Source organism: Stegostoma tigrinum, chromosome 24, assembly GCF_030684315.1.
Source record: "Stegostoma tigrinum isolate sSteTig4 chromosome 24, sSteTig4.hap1, whole genome shotgun sequence".
NCBI classification, from domain to species: domain Eukaryota; kingdom Metazoa; phylum Chordata; class Chondrichthyes; order Orectolobiformes; family Stegostomatidae; genus Stegostoma; species Stegostoma tigrinum.
The window spans coordinates 2,521,873-2,538,088 of NC_081377.1; the positions used below are offsets into that span (position 1 = coordinate 2,521,873).

At 44.2% G+C, this 16,216-nt stretch overlaps 1 protein-coding gene across 2 annotated transcripts in view; it reads left to right on the plus strand.

The window, feature by feature from the left end:
- The window catches only part of col9a2 (procollagen, type IX, alpha 2), a 188,009-nt gene that overhangs the window by 129,382 nt on the left and 42,411 nt on the right, over positions 1 to 16,216 (plus strand). For both annotated transcript variants that reach the window (XM_048558361.2, XM_048558363.2), the window contains exons 24-28: positions 5,883 to 5,954; positions 6,170 to 6,205; positions 12,796 to 12,840; positions 13,712 to 13,744; positions 13,958 to 14,104. In XM_048558361.2, coding sequence (XP_048414318.1) covers positions 5,883 to 5,954; positions 6,170 to 6,205; positions 12,796 to 12,840; positions 13,712 to 13,744; positions 13,958 to 14,104 — 333 coding nt within the window. The remainder of the gene's footprint in view (positions 1 to 5,882; positions 5,955 to 6,169; positions 6,206 to 12,795; positions 12,841 to 13,711; positions 13,745 to 13,957; positions 14,105 to 16,216) is intronic.

Consider the following 16,216-nt stretch of genomic DNA (forward strand, 5'->3'; position numbering starts at 1 on the left):
CGTTCTGAATCCTCCACTGTCATTGTCAAGGGAGTTAATATCAACCAAAAACTGAACTGGAGCTGCCACATAAACAGGGATGGGAATTCTGCGGTGTGTGATTCACTACCTTACTCCCCAAAGCCTGTCCATCATCTACAAGTCAGGAGTCTGATGAAATACTCTTCAGTGGATGAGTGTAGCCTCAACACTCAAGAAGCTTGACACTGTCCAGCACAAAGCAGCCCGCTCAATTGGCACCAGATTACTCACCTTCAAAATTCACTCCCCTCCATCTCCAATGCACAGCCGCAGCAGTGTGTACCATCAATAACATACATTGAGCAATTCACTAAGATTCCACAGGTAGTAACTTACAAACCTATGAACCGTACCATCTACATGTGAGCACCATCATTTGTAGTTTCTCATTCACGCCACACACCACTCTGATTTAGGATTATGTCACCAGGTCTTCTCTATCAGTGGATCAAAATGTTGAAGCCCCATTCCTATCAGCATTATGGGTCTACCCCACATAGACAACTCAGCAGTAGTTCCTGAAAGCATCTTACCACCTGCTTCTTAAGGGCAGTTACAGTTGGACAATAAATGTTGGCCTAGCCAATGATACCCACATCCAGTGAAATGATATTTTAAAAATGCATTAGTGAGTTTTGCAGCTCAACCAAGTATTCATAATTAGAGATTACATGGTGTGAAGCTGGATGAACACAGCAGGCCAGGCAGCGTCAGAGGAGCAGGAAAGTTTGACATTTCAGGTTGAGACCCTTCTTCAGAAATGGGGGAGGGGAAGGGGATTCTGAAATACATAGGGAGACAGGGGGAGACGGATAGGAGATGGATAAAGGAGAAGATAGGGCGAGAGGAGACAGACAGGTCAAAGAGGCGGTTAGAGCCAGCAAAGGTGAATGTAGGTGGGGAGTTAGGGAGGGATAGGTCAGTCCAGGGAGGATGGACAGGTCAAGCAGGCGGGATGAGGTTAGTGGATAAGAGAGGGGGGTGGGGCTTGAGGTGGGAGGAATGGTTATGGAGGTGGGGACGAGCTGGGCTCGTTTTAGGATGTGGTCGGGGGAACGGGAGATTTTGAAGCTTGTGAAGTCCACATTGATACCCTAGGGCTGCAGGGTTCCCAAGTGAAATATGAGATGCTGTTCCTGTTGAGTGGCATTGTTGTGGCACTGCAGGACGCCCAGGATGGACATGTCATCCGTGGAGTTGGGGCAGTTGAAATGGTTCGTGACTGGGAGGTGTAGTTGTTTGTTACGAACTAAGCGTAGGTGTACCGTAAAGCGGTCCCCAAGCCTCCGTTTGGTTTCCCTGATATAGAGGAGGCCACAATTGGAACAGAGGTTACAGTATATAACATTAACAGATGTGCAGGTGAACATCTGTTTGATGTGAAAAGTCTTCTTCGGGCCTGGGATGGGGGTGAGGGGCGAGGTATAGGGGCAGGTGTAGCACATGCTTCGGTTGCAGGGAAAAGTGCCAGGGGTGGTGGGGCCGGAGGGGAGTGTGGAGCGGACAAGGGAGTCTCGGAGAGAGTGGTCCCTTCGGAAAGCACATAAGGGTAAGGAGGGAAAAATGTCTTTGGTAGTGGGGTCAGATTGCAGATGGCGGAAATGACGGAGGATGATGCGTTGGATTTGGAGGTTGGTGGGGTGGTACTTGAGGACGAGGGGATTCTGTTTTGGTTGTTATTGCGGATAGGGGGTGTGAGGGATGAGTTACGGGAAATGCGGGAGACCAGGTCAAGGCCATTTCTGATCACTGTGTAGGGGAAGTTGTGGTTTTTGAAAAAAGAGGACATCTGGGATGTTCAGGAGTGGAATGCTTCATCTCGGGATCAGATGCGGTGGAGGCGAAGGAATTGGGAATAGGCGATGATCTTTTTACAGGAAGGTGTGCGAGAGGAGCAATATTCTAGGTAGATGTGGGAGTCAGTAGGCTTAAAATGGATATCGGTTTCTAGGTGGATGCCAGAGATGGAGACAGAGAGGTCCAGGAAGGAGAAAGAGATGTCAAAGATGGTCCAGGTAAACTTAAGGTTGGTGTGGAAGGTGTTAGTGAAGTGGATGAACTGTTGAAGCTCTTCATGGGAACACGAGGCAGCACCGAAACAGTCATCAATGTAATTGAGGAAGAGATGGGGGATAGGGCCAGTGTAGCTTTGGAAGAGGGATTGTTCCACGTACCCCACAAAGAGGCAGGCATAGCTTGTGCCATGCGGGTACCCATGGCCACCCCCTTTGTCTGTTGGAAGAGGGAGGAATTAAAGGAGAAGTTGTTGAGGGTGAGGACGAGTTTGGATAAGCAGATGAGGGTGTCACTGGAGGGGGACTGGTCAGGCCTGTGGGACAGGAAGAAGCAGAGGGCTTTTAGGCCATCAGCATGGGGAATGCAGGTGTGTAGGAACTCTACATCCATAGTAAAAAACGAGGTGTTGGGGACCGGGGAATTGGAGGTTCTGGAGGAGGTGGAGAGTGTGGGTGGTGTTACGGACGTAGGTCAGGAGTTCCTGGACCAAGGGGGAGGAAATGGAACCCAGATAGGTGGAGATAAGTTCCGTGGGACAGGAGCAGGCAGAGACAATGAGTCGACCAGGGCAGTCAGGTTTGTGGATTTTGGGAAGGGGATAGAAGTGGGTGGTGTGGGGTTGGGGAACGATGAGGTCAGAGGCTGTGGGTGTGAGGTCACCTGAGGGTATGAGGTTGTGGATGGTTTGGGAGATAATGGTTTGGTGCTCAGGGGTGGGGTCATGATTCGGGGGACGGTAGGAGGAGGTGTTGGAGAGTTGGCGCCTGGCCTCAGCGATGTAGAGGTCAGTGCGCCATACTACAACTGCGCCTCCCTTGTCTACAGGTTTTATGATGATGTCGGGATTGGAGCGGAGGGCTGCGCGTTCTGCGGGGGAGAGGTTGGAGTGGGTGAGAGGGGTGGAGAGGTTGCGGCGATTCATGTCTCAACGACAATTAAATAATTAGATTCCATTTCACAACAGTGTCACTAAAGCCTTCAGAGCTGACTGCATGAAAGTCCATGAAGTAGTCAGGTAACTGGCCATTTGTTCAGTTGCTTCAAAGGCTGAACAGGTGACCTCCCTGTTCGTGATAACATCAAAGCACAGGGTGCAGTTGGGATAGTAAAATTGAAATTTCAACACTATTTAATATAGAACAGTACTGTATCTAGTCAAACAGGAGTCTCATGCAGGTGAGCACTATTCTGATTTCAAAATCTTGGTTCATTTAATCGTCACCTTTTCTGTACAAAGCATCAATTCCTGTTTTAAAAACATACTTAATGTAACGTATTGCGATGTAACTTCTGAAGTTAGTAACACCTTTTAAACTTGCCAGTTTCTCCTGACTCCAGAATTCCAGTCCATAATTTTTTGAAGTGTTTATCACATATAGACAGGTTGGCTAGGAAGGCATTTAGCATGTCTTCATTGCTCAGACCTTTTATCTGTAGGAGTTGAGATGTTATGTTGAAGTTGTACAGGAAGTTGGTGAGGCCTCTTCTGGTGTGCTATGTCAAGTTCTGGTCTCCCTGTCGTAGGGAGGATATTATTAAGTTGGAGATGGTTCAGAAGAGATTTACTATGCTGTTGCTGAGAATGGAGGGTTTGAATTATTTAAAAAAAGACATGGGGGCAGTTTTCTTACACAGAGGGTGGTTCGTGTGTGGAATGAACAGCCAAAGAAAGTAGTGGATGTGTTACAGTTACAGCATTTGAAAGGAATTTAGATAAGTACACGAATAAGAAATGTTTGGAAGGATATGGGCCAAGCACAGGCAGGTGGGACTAGTTTAGTTTGAGATTATAGTTGGCATGGGCTGGCTGGACCGAAGGGTCTGTTTCCATGCAGTTTGACTGAATGACTCTATAGCAAGCTTCACGCTGATCACCGATTGGACCCAGTGAGCAGTTGGGAGCTGCTTCTCGTTCGGGAGCTGCTTCTCTTTCAGAAGCTGCCCAACTCTGTCAGAATTGTAGAAGGTTTGAAATTAATGAATTGCTGTGTGTATGCATTTGTGACCCTCTTATCCCACACCCTTAATGATATCATGTAATGGGATAAGGCTGAGAAACCTGGAATTGCCTCCTGCCTCCTTCTTTTTTACCCTACCCGACATGGTTTTACCATCCTATTGAGATGGCAAAATCTTGCTCAAAACAAATTACCTCTTAAATTCGATCAGGACCTCAGTTTTCAATATTCAAAATCCAGCTATTCCTTTAATTTATGATTCATCCTATTTCTGAGCCAGTAGACCCAAGTTCCCTTGTGATCGTTCCATACTTTCTCCTCCACCTGTCTTCTGTGAGAGTGACTGACTTTCTATTACCTTTCCGGACTGTTACAAATATTTGAAATGCTGGGAGTGTCTCTCCTTCTCCTCAGCCCGGTCCCAAGTCTTAACATCCTTACCCGGAAACTGTTTCCTTCAAGTTCAGATTCCCCAGCCAATAAAAATAACCTTCATTGTCTACCAGGCCAGGTTCCTCCTGAATCTGAATTGTGTGTTTCAATCGGATCATTTCACTTCCACCTAAAATCTGGAAAATATAGACAGAATTTATTTGGCCTCTCATTACAGATGAGTGATCCCAATGGACCTTTTAACGAACCTTTGCTGTTCTGCCTCCACTGGTGGGAGGGTGCTGATGGTCACGTGAGGAATGATGGGAAGGTGCTGATGGTCCGCATGAGGAATGGTGGGAAAGTGCTGATGGACAGTGTGAGGAATGATGGGAAGGTATCAATGGCAGCGTGAGGAATGGTAGGAAGGTGCTGATGGTCAGTGTGAGGAATGGTGGGAAGGTGCTGATGGCCAGTGTGAGGAATAATAAGAAAGTGCTGATGATCAGTATGAGGAATGTTGGGAAGGTGCTGATGGTCAGCGTGAAGAATGATGGGAAGATGCTGATGGTCAGTGTGAGGAATGATGGGAAGGTGTCAATGGCAGCGTGAGGAATGGTGGGGAGGTGCTGATGGTCAGTGTGAGGAATGGTGGGAAGGTGCTGACAGTCAGCGTGAGGAATGGTGGGAAGGTGCTGATGGTCATTGTGCGGAATGGTGGGAAGGTGCTGATGGTCAGTGTGAGGAATGGTGGGAAGGTGCTGATGGTCAGCGTGAGGAATGGTGGGAAGGTGCTGATGGCCAGTGTGAGGAATGATAAGAAAGTGCTGATGATCAGCTTGAGGAATGTTGGGAAGGTGCTGATGGTCAGCGTGAAGAATGATGGGAAGATGCTGATGGTCAGTGTGAGGAATGGTGGGAACGTGCTGATGGTCACCATGAGGAATGATGAGAAGGTGCTGATGGTCAGCGTGAGGAATAGTGAGAAGTTGCTGATGATCAGTGTGTGGAATGATGGGAAGACAAGTCATTGAGTTATTGACACAGTAGGACACCATTCAGGCCCTTAAGTTTAGGGTAGCTCTCTGAGCTATAATGGGACAATTATGGGATATTCCGGTCAGAAAGGAGCAGAATATGGGTATCACCTGATCCCTACACAGCAGGCTATGACTTTATTTCTTTTTATACTTTATTCTAAGAAGATCCATAATGTTTAACTTTTATCTTTGTTCCTTTTATTTCTCTACTTTGCACCTAAGATTTTGTACTTAGGTACCTCAGTATCTAATATAGCACTGGGAATGCCTTTTCACTGTACTCATGTCCTTCTGAGCTTGAGTACACATGACAATAAATTCTAATTCTAAATCTACTAGTCAAGGAGACCAGTGACAATGATGGGTCAGAACATCATATTAGCACAGATCACAGCTTGGAAAGAGTAGAGGATTAATTGTAAGAAGCATAAATGGTATTTTTACAGAATTTGATGCTTTATTCACTTTTTTTTAGGGTATTAAAGGAGAACGGGGTCCCACTGGAATCCCAGGTCCTCAGGGTGTTCCTGGATTTAAAGGTGATAAGGTAAGCAATGGGAATCTGTGCCTTAGCACTCACTGTTAGGGCATACTGCGCTCTCAGTGTGTAAGGAAACCTAACTTCCATCACCATGATTGTACAAGTCAAGCTTGTGAGAAGTAAGCTCCCTTCCCACTGCTGAATGAAATGTCTGTCTGACTATCAGCCAGTGCAAAAGTGAACATTTCTGATCCCAGACTTTCTTTCCATCCTTTCTCCAGGGTTTCCAAGGGAAAACAGGACCCAAAGGTGGCGTTGTAAGTACCCAACCATTTATAATCGAAGTGTGTGCTTACGTCAATGTCAGTGAATGTATTCTTGGACCTTTCTGTGTGTCAATTTGTGTGTGTTCATGTGTGTTTCTCTGCATGCGTGTACGTACTTCTATCTTTTGTGCATGAGTATGTGTGTGAATGTGTTCTTTTGGGTGTGTCTGTCTTTTTATGTGTGAATTATTTATGTAGTCTAAATGAAAAGAGACCTCAGATACCTAGGATTGAAGGATAGTGGAGCTTGTGGGCAGTAGATGATTAAAAGGGCAAGAACTCCCTTTGCTGTATAAAAAGCTTTGCTGGTCTGTCTGAATTCCTTTTGATAAAGATTCAGATGCAGGTTGTTTACAGTCAAAAGCATAACAATATGACTCTTGTTGGCTGAAAATTTCCTTCATTTTCAGGAAAAATACAGAATTATTTCCAGAAATCAGACTTTGAGAGAGGTCAAAACTAGAGGTAGGCTTAACTAAGCCTGGAGCTTGTTTTGTTGGTTGCTGTCCTGTGGAAGAAGCAGACTAAGTCAAGAAATCAAAGCTGCATTCTTAAAGACATTTAAAAACATGCAGTTTCAGTAACATGACTGGGACTCCCAGTTGAGACATTTATCTAACGAGAATGTATTGATATCACTCACCAACAACCATTGCGTTCTTTGAGAAGATAACTGCAAGAGGCCATTAATGCCATCTGGTACATAATGTGTTTCGCTGGTTTCCTTTATTCTGAACTGATGAGCGCAGAGATAGAGCCACACAGCATGGAAACAGAGCCCTCAGTTCACCAAGCCCATGCTGAACATAATCCCAAACTTAACTAATCCCACCACCTTGCTCCTGGCCCATATCCCTCCAAACATTTCCTATTCTAGTACTTATCAAATGTCTTTTAAATGTTGTATGTGTACCTGCATCCACCACTTTGTCAGGAAGTTAATTCCTGCTTTGTGTTAGCTTGACTGGAAGGTCTACACATTGAAAGGAGTATTCCAGGAGGGTGATGTATGCTTTTGGCCACTGGTTACTGCTGGTCAGAACTATCCAGAAACTGTGGTCAATTGATGTCATGTGATCAGTGGCATCCATATTGTTAGTCCAAGAAAGTTGCCCATTTTTAAGCAAACATAAGCAAGAGACTACAGTTTTTGAAAAAAAAAGCATCTTTATCTTTATGCTCTTCAGAGCATGTCACTAATTATTAAAGGAATAGTATCATTTATGGAAACAGTGTTTCCACATCTAAGAACAGTACAGAATAGGTATAGGAGAAATATCATAGTTATATCACCACACAGGGAAGAGCAGAAGGGATAGATCTGCAGGAAAACCTCCTACTCTTGAGTGGTAATACAGGAACTGGAGTAGACCATTCAGCCCATTGAGACTACCCAGCCTTTCAATACAATCATGGCTAATTGGACACTTCAATACCTTTTCCCCCCTCTCATCCTAATAACCCTGTACCCACTAGTAATCTGAAATGTTATCAATCTGTACCGTAAGTGTATTCAAAGCCTAAGCTTACAAAGGTCTTTGTGGTAGAAAATTTCAAAGGTTCACAACACTGTAAAATAATTTCTCCTCTTGTACCTAGTCTTGGACCTAAATGGTATTCTTTTTATTTCAAATTATGCCCCTTGGTGCTGGATTCCCCAACCAGGGAAATATCTTAACTGTGTGAACTCTTGAATTTTTACCTTTAAGTAAGTTGTAGGTTTCAGTGAAATCACCATCTGTCACTCCTCAAATCTCTAGAGAATACAGGCCCAGTTTGCCCATTCTCTCTTCAAAGTATAGCCCCACAGGCCTGGTGAACCTTTGTTGTTTTCCCTCTAAGAATAATATATTTTCTGAGATAAGGCTTCCTTTCTTAGACATGGAAATTTAAGTTTCTACAAATAGCACTATACTTTTTAATACTTAAAACTGCATACAGGGCACTTGGAAGATAATCACCTATGCATTGAAAGTTCCTCAAGTCCCCTCCTTCAACACTCTGGGTTAAATACCATCAGGTCCTGGGATTTATTGAGTTCTAACCCATTAATTTCTCCAGTACAATCTTCCACTAACATTAATTACGACAATTCCTCTTTCTCCCTATCCACTTGGACCTATAGTTAGACCTGGAGATTTCTGTTATCTTCCTCAGTGAAAACAGATGCACAGTCATAATTTAGCTTCTCTGCAATTTCACTGTACCCCATTATGAATTCTCCTTGATGAACCCACTTTTGTTTTTGTTTAATTATATACCCATAGGAGCTTTTTACAATCTGTTGCATATGTTTTTTTTTGCTAGAATGCCTTCACATTCTGTTCTCCTCTTACTTATCAATTTCATGATCCTCCTTTTTTATATTCTATAAACCTCCCAACCTTCAGAATTGCTGCTATTTCTGACAACTTTGTAGGCCTTTCTTTTTGATCTAATACAATCCTGAACCTCCTTTGTTAACGATGATTCACTGACATCTTTTGCGTATTTTCAACTTGAAGGAATGTATTGTTGCTGTAAGTCACGCAATGGTTCTTAAAAGACTTTCCATTGCCTATGTACGATCATGTTTTCATGGAGTTTCCCAAAGTACATAAGTCACTTTGTGCCCTGTGCCTTATTGAAATTTCAAACACCTCCTTCAGAATAAATTATTTCACTTTCACATATAGAATCTAAAACATTTAAAAATATATAATTTGTAGAATTCTACCTGCCTGCTCTGGAATTACAATCGATAGTTAACTATTGTTGCTGCATCACCTATAGCACGTGGACTTTAGTAGATAAGAAGGCAACTCACCACCACCTTCTTAAGAATCATAAAATCATGCAGTAGGTAGCATTGCTGCCTCACAGCGTCGGGGTCCCAGGCTCGATTCCACCCTTCCACACTGTCTGTGTAGAGCTCTCCCTGTGTCTGTGTGGGTTTCCTCTGGATGCTCCGGTTTCCTCCCGCCGTCCAAGGATGTGCAGGTTAGGTGGATTGGCCATGGTAAATTGCCCTATAGTGTCCATGGATGTGTAGATTAAGTGGATTAGCCAAGGCAAAATGCACTGTTCGAGGGATTGGTGGTGTGGGGTTTGGGTCTGGGTGGGCTGCTCTTCAGAGGGTCAGTGTGGACTCAATGAGCCAAATGGCCCGCTTCCATTCTCAAGGACAACTTGGGGTAGGCAGTAAATGCTGGCCCAGCCAACAATGCCCATGTCCTATGAATGAATTAAAAAAAAGGTCACGAATGGGCCAATCAGTCAGCACCCTTTTCTTATGGGCTATAAAACACAGTCTCTTTTATCCAGCCTGTTTTTTTAATACCTAGTTCAAGACGAAAAGCTTCAACTTCATCTTTCATTTTAACAATGTTTAAGTCCCTGAAGAAACACAAGCACAATTCCAGAAAGTTGGACACTATGGATGTGAGAACTGGATTGTGAAGAAAGATGATGGTGGGAAGACTACAGCTTTTGAAATGTGGGTGTGAGGAGGATGCTGCGAATCACCTGGATAGACAACAAAACAACTGAGTAGGTTTGGCCAAGAGAAAATGTTCAGGGATCAAAAGGATTAATAATTCCAATTAGAGAGTAGCCATTAACAGCCATTGGAATTGAAGACCAGATAGCCTTGTCCTGGCAACAGCTAAAGGAGAAATTAGGGATAAAAACAGAAGAGAAAGCAGAATATTTGGTTTGAGATGCAGACTGAGGAAGTCCTGATAAAAGCCAGTGAAACAAGACAGCATCAATGGCACGAATAAGGTGAGAAGAGCAGCTATCAGGCTGACTGGCCTGTAGTTCTGAATGACCTCTGGTCAGACTGACTGGCCTGTACATCCTGGTGACTGCTGTCAGGCTGACTGGCCTGTACATCCTGGTGACTGCGGTCTGGCTGACTGGCCTGTAGTTCTGAATGTCCTTTGGTCAGGCTGATTGGCCTGTACACCCCGGTGACTGCTGTCAGGCTGACTGGCCTGTACATCCCGGTGGCTGTGGTCAGGCTGACTGGCCTGTAGTTCTGAATGACCTCTGGTCAGACTGACTGGCCTGTACATCCTGGTGACTGCTGTCAGGCTGACTGGCCTGTACATCCTGGTGACTGCGGTCTGGCTGACTGGCCTGTAGTTCTGAATGTCCTTTGGTCAGGCTGATTGACCTGTACACCCCGGTGACTGCTGTCAGGCTGACTGGCCTGTACATCCCGGTGGCTGTGGTCAGGCTGACTGGCCTGTAGTTCTGAATGACCTCTGGTCAGGCTGACTGGCCTGTACATCCCGGTGACTGCTGTCAGGCTGACTGGCCTGTACATCCTGGTGACTGCTGTCAGGCTGACTGGCCTGTAGTTCTGAATGACCTCTGGTCAGACTGACTGGCCCGTACATCCCGGTGACTGCTGTCAGGCTGACTGGCCTCTAGTTCCTGGAGACTGTTGTTCTTCTGACCAGGTGTAATTCCTTGTCTTTTCTCTCCCTACTCTCCTGAACGGTAGTGTTTGATTTGTTCCTGTCCAGTCAGTGGGAATACTTGGGAATTCTGGATGATCAGGACAATGGTCCACTGCGTCTGTTGAAACCCTAGGGTGGATGCTGTCAGATCCTGGTGGATTTGTCGACTTTTACTGCAGATGGTCTTCGTTTCGACTATTTGATATCAGCTTTATGTAATTCTTGAATTTTACTGGTTGTTTTCATGTCCTTCCTGTTCTAACATGATGATTCATTCAATCATAATTTGAGCACTATTAGATCAATATCCCGCATCAATGAGCTATTAACTAACACTGACTAATTATACACAATTATTATCAGAGATATGGCACAGAACCAGGCCATTCAATCCAACCACTCGATTATGTTTATGAGCGAATGGAGCCTCCCCTCATCTTTGCTAATCCGTTTCAATCATTACAATTCTCTATTCTCACTCAGAGGCTTGTCTAGCTCCCCGTTCAAAGTAACCATGTGACTCATCTCAACCATTCCTCGTGGTACTGATGTCCACACTCTTGTTAGATAACGAAGTGGTTTCCCTCAATCACATGCCCTTGTAAATGTCTACCTTGGCTATTGCCCCTATTCTTTCAGTGACGACAAATTATACTGAATTCCCAGTTGGATTTCTCGGTGACTGTTTCATATTGATAGTCTCTAGTTATGTTCTTCGCTGACGAGAAAATATTCTTGCCACATTCACTCAGCGAAGACCTTCTGTTTTTACAAGTACCTCTATGAGGTCACCCTTCAGTCGCCTTTTTTCAACAGAGAAGTGACCCAGACTGCCAACCCCTTCCTGTTGGATTATCCTTGTAAATCTTCTTTGTCCATTCTCTGGTGTCTGTGAACCCTGTTTATAAGAACATGACCAAAACTGCACACAGTATCTAGGTGTCCTGTAACCAAGGTTCAACACAGGTTTAGTGGAGCTTCCTTACTTTTCATTTTTTTCCTGAATAAAAGGCAATTATTTGGTTTGTTTTTTGATGGCCTTGTTGACCTGTGCACAGTTTTTAGTGACTGGTTTATTTTGTATCAAAGATCCCTCTGTTCCTCTTTCCCAATGAGACTTGCACCTTCCAAGTAATAAGTGACCTTCTTATTCTTCTGAAACAAAACCTTACCTCTCATTTACCATTTTTGTTCATTCTGAAAGTTCTTTACTTTCCTCCTGCAATTTGTTGCTTTCCTTGTCATTATTGACTATCTTCCCAATTTGGCGTTAACACGTGAACATAGGAATTGTGTTCTGATTCCGAAATCTCAATCATTAAAGTGGATTGTGAGCAGCAGTGATCCCAGTGTTGATCCATGTGGAGCACAACTTTGCACCTTCTGATTCTGTGTATAGCTTCCCTTTACTCCCACTATCTCATTCCTGCCCTGCGGTCAGTGAGCAGTCCATTCAGTCCTTATCCCTGGCTTTACTTTCTTTAATCATAGTCATTAGTCCATTGTGGAACATCTTATTGAAGGCTTTTTTTTGATTACATTGACATTATCTATTCTCTCTGCTACCTTGTCAAAAATGACTAGGGATGGTCAAGCCTTTACTCATTTATTTATTATCGAATCTAATATGGCAATTTGTTTCTGGAGTACATTGCACCATGGTGTCAGTTCTCTCCATCTCCATAATCTCCTTAAATCTCGCACTACCAAGCTAGCAAACATTTGAGCATCTCCCATTTTAATACTCCAATTTAACTTCTCCATCTCTTATACCTTTTCATACTGATATGTTATCTTTCATCAGTATTCCTAATATTTTCTTCAGTTACTCAGTGTCAAAGTGAAATGGCACGGGATTTTCCCCTGCATTAAATAAATATATGTTGCTTCTGTTTGCAGATTATGACTGTTTGTGGCTACATTGGTGTGGGTGAGTGGCTGGGATAGTGTGTGCGTATGTCTTTGGAGGTTCGTGTGTGTGTGTGTGTGTACATGTACGTATGTGTATAGCGGAGGGGATTGGTGTATCGGGGTGAGAGGGGGAAGCTGTGATCTTCTTGACCATTGCCCAGTTGCTGAGAATGAGTTGATGTGATATGTTCTAATTAATATGATTGTTGACATTGCTGACTGTAGGGCGACCCAGGAGTGCAAGGACTGGATGGTGATAAAGGTGAAAAGGTAAGATCCAGAAGTTCCTCTACTTGGATTCAAGACCAAGACTCAAAGTTTACCGTACAATTGACCTTCGGTTTAATTGCTTCTAGTTCTGATGTGCTGTTGGTGTTTCCATTCAACCTACAATTCTTGGCAACCAGGCTGCAGTGTTGATGAAATCAGTCTTTCACTCTGGTTGGTGCCTCCATGTGAATTAATTACTGAATGTTGCAAAGAATGTCTCAAATGTCCCATTGTCCCCCAGGTCATGAATGAGACGAGAGGCCTAGAACCTTTATTTTAGTTTTGAAGGATTTGTTCTTTTATTTTATGTGCCAGGTCAGTCCTCTCTCAGTAGCCCTGTAACCTCAAACTCTCATCCAATGAGAGACATATAATATGGCTTGAAAGGAGTTGTTTTCTATTGTGAATAAGGTCCATGTTAATTGAGACAGAGGCCAACAGGGCAGGCTAACAGGAGCCCAGCTCCATTGTGCTACTCAGGGTTAAGCCGAAAGCCTGGTGTTGAGGCCCAGGCCCAGGATCCTGGATCCTGGGGACCCTGCAACAAGCTCAGACCCTGGACCAAGGGCCAGAGTTTTGAAGGGGACCTGCATTCACAGAGAGGAAACCTGCAAGGAAACATTTCTCCGCAAAAGCTGTGCTCACCTGAGCCACTTCTTGAGGACAGGTCTCTGGACGTTGACCCAGCTGTCAATGGTCTCACAAAAACACTCTTTACAGAGAGAAAACTTGGGATGGATTAGTTAAATCTGATAATGGAGGCTGAGCCCAGGATACTTCCAGTTTGGTGAACTGTTTGATCTATTTGTTTGGTGTTGGCGTGACATTGAGTTGTCTGAATTGAGTTAACATTCCATTTCCATCCTCACAGGGAGACTCAGGGGAGCCTGGAGTGGAGGGACAGGTCAGTCTGATTACAATCCAAAACCTTAGGTCCTCTTCTACGCACATGTTTAAGTAATGTTAAAATTTACCATAATGCTTATTTCAGACATGATTCTAAAGACTGAGGGGTGGGGCTAGGGGTGCATTCAGATCGGTGTGATGAGGTGGGCTGGCTTTATTAGTCATTACCGTCTGATTCGTTGGAGCCTGACCTTGCTTTGTTTCCCTGTAGCAAGGTGTAATGGGGGAGCCGGGGTACAGGGGCCCGCCTGGTAACCCAGGAGAACCAGGAGCACAGGGTCGAATGGGATTGCCCGGCCCCCGAGGTCCCAATGGAGAGCGCGGTGTTACAGGATCGACTGGTCGTCAGGGGATCGCTGTAAGTATCTCTGGAGTGTGATATAATCCAGGGGGTCTCGTCTCTAGTGGCTCATTAAGGAGAGTGAAGTTCTGTGAACAGACACAGATCCCCACAACACAGAATCTCTTCACATTGTCATCTCCCTGTACTGCTGACTTGTTGAACTGTAGAGAGGGGTATAGTGATTAACTTTACCTGGTCAGATAGGTGGAATGGGTGGACATGTAGCAGATGAGTGTCAGTTTTAGAATGTTGGATTTCAGTTTCATTCACGATTCTCTTTTTACTTCACTCCTGTCTCTTTCACCAATGTAAATGCACTTCTGTCCAGACTACCCACCCTCTCTGAGTATCACTTTAACATATGAACATGACACACTCACTGATTTTCCTCCTATCTGACGTTCTCCCTGCAAGAATTCACATATTGATTTGTTATGCTCCAGCAAATCTCACTTTGAGTGGTCTCCCAGAGACAGATAACAAACCAACACCCAGTGTCCAGCAGCAACATCTTTATCTGCTATGTCCTGAGAGTGTTTAATAGAGAAAGCTTTACTTTGTATATAACCCTGTGCTGTATCATGTGAAATCCAACTTTAATGTATTGGAGTTATTTGAAGGAGTAACCTGTGTTGTAAATAAAGACGTATCAGTGAAAGCATTACACTTCAATTTTTAGAATGAATTTGAGAAGGTTCCACACTAAAATGTATTGCGGAAAATAAAACCTCATGGTGTAAGGGATAAGGCATTGGCTAATTGGAAGCAGAATGCAGGGAAAAAAGAGTCATTTTTCATGCTGGAAAAATGTCATGAGTGGTGTGCCACACAGGTTTGGTGCAGGGGCCTCAACTCTACAATTTTATATAAATAATTTGGGACTGAAGGTATGATAGCTAAATTTGCTGATGACACAAAGTTAGATGGGAAAATGAATTTTGAAGATGACAAAAGGAATCCCAAAGGAAATGGGAAAAGTGACTGGGCAAACATCTGGCAATTGGAGTACAATGTGGAAAAGTGTGGAATTGTCTGTTTAGACAATATGAGTAAAAAAGAAACATATTATCTAAATGGTGAGAGGTTGGAGAGCTCTAAGGTGCAAAGGGATCTGTGTCCAAGTGCATGAATCACAGAAGGTTAGTACGCAGATACATCAAGTAATCAGGAAAGCTAATGAAATGTTATGGTTTAATATGAGCAGAACTGAACACGAGAGTAGGAAGGTTATGCCTCACTTACATAGGGCTTTGGTAAGACCATACCTGAAATATTGTGTACAGTATTGGTCACAGTACTTATGGAAAGATGTTAATGTTTTGGATATATTTCAGAGAAGGTTAACTCGACTAATACCTGGAATGTGATAACAAGGTGTAAAGCTGGATGAACACAGCAGGCCAAGCAGCATCTTAGGAACAGGAAAGCTGACGTTTCGGACCTAGACCCTTCATCAGAAATGTGTTGGGGAGGGTGTTGGAAAGAGTGTTCTGAAATAAGTAGGGAGAGAGGGGGAAGCGGATTGAAGATGGATAGAGGAGAAGATCGGTGGAGAGGAGACAGACAGGTCAAAGAGGCTGGGATGGAGCCAGTAAAAGTGAGTGTAGGTGGGGAAGTAAGGAGAGGATAGGTCAGTCCAGGCAGAATGGACAGGCCAAGGGGGCGGGATGAGATTAGTAGGTAGGAGATGGGCGTGGGGCTTGAGGTGGGAGGAGGGGATAGGTGAGAAGAAGAACAGTCTAGGGAGGCATGGATGAGCTGGGCTGATTTTGGGATGCGTTCAGGGAAGGGGAGGTTTTGAAGCTTGTGACCTCATATTCTGCTTGAGAGCCCTGCAGTCCAATGGTATCAATGTGGATTTCACACGCTTCAAATTTGCAGATGACACGAAGCTGGAGAAAAGGGTGTGATGTGAAGAGGATGCAGAGATGAGTTTTGGATATGCTGAGTGAGTGGACAAATGTATGGCAGATGCCGTATAATGTGGATAAATAGGAGGGAGCAAAACTGGAAGTCAGATTAGTATTTGAATGGCTGTGAATTGAGAGAGGAGACTGTACAATGCGACCTGTGTGTCCTTGTGCACTAGTCACTGAAAGTAACTGTGCAGGTGCAGCAAGTAGTAAA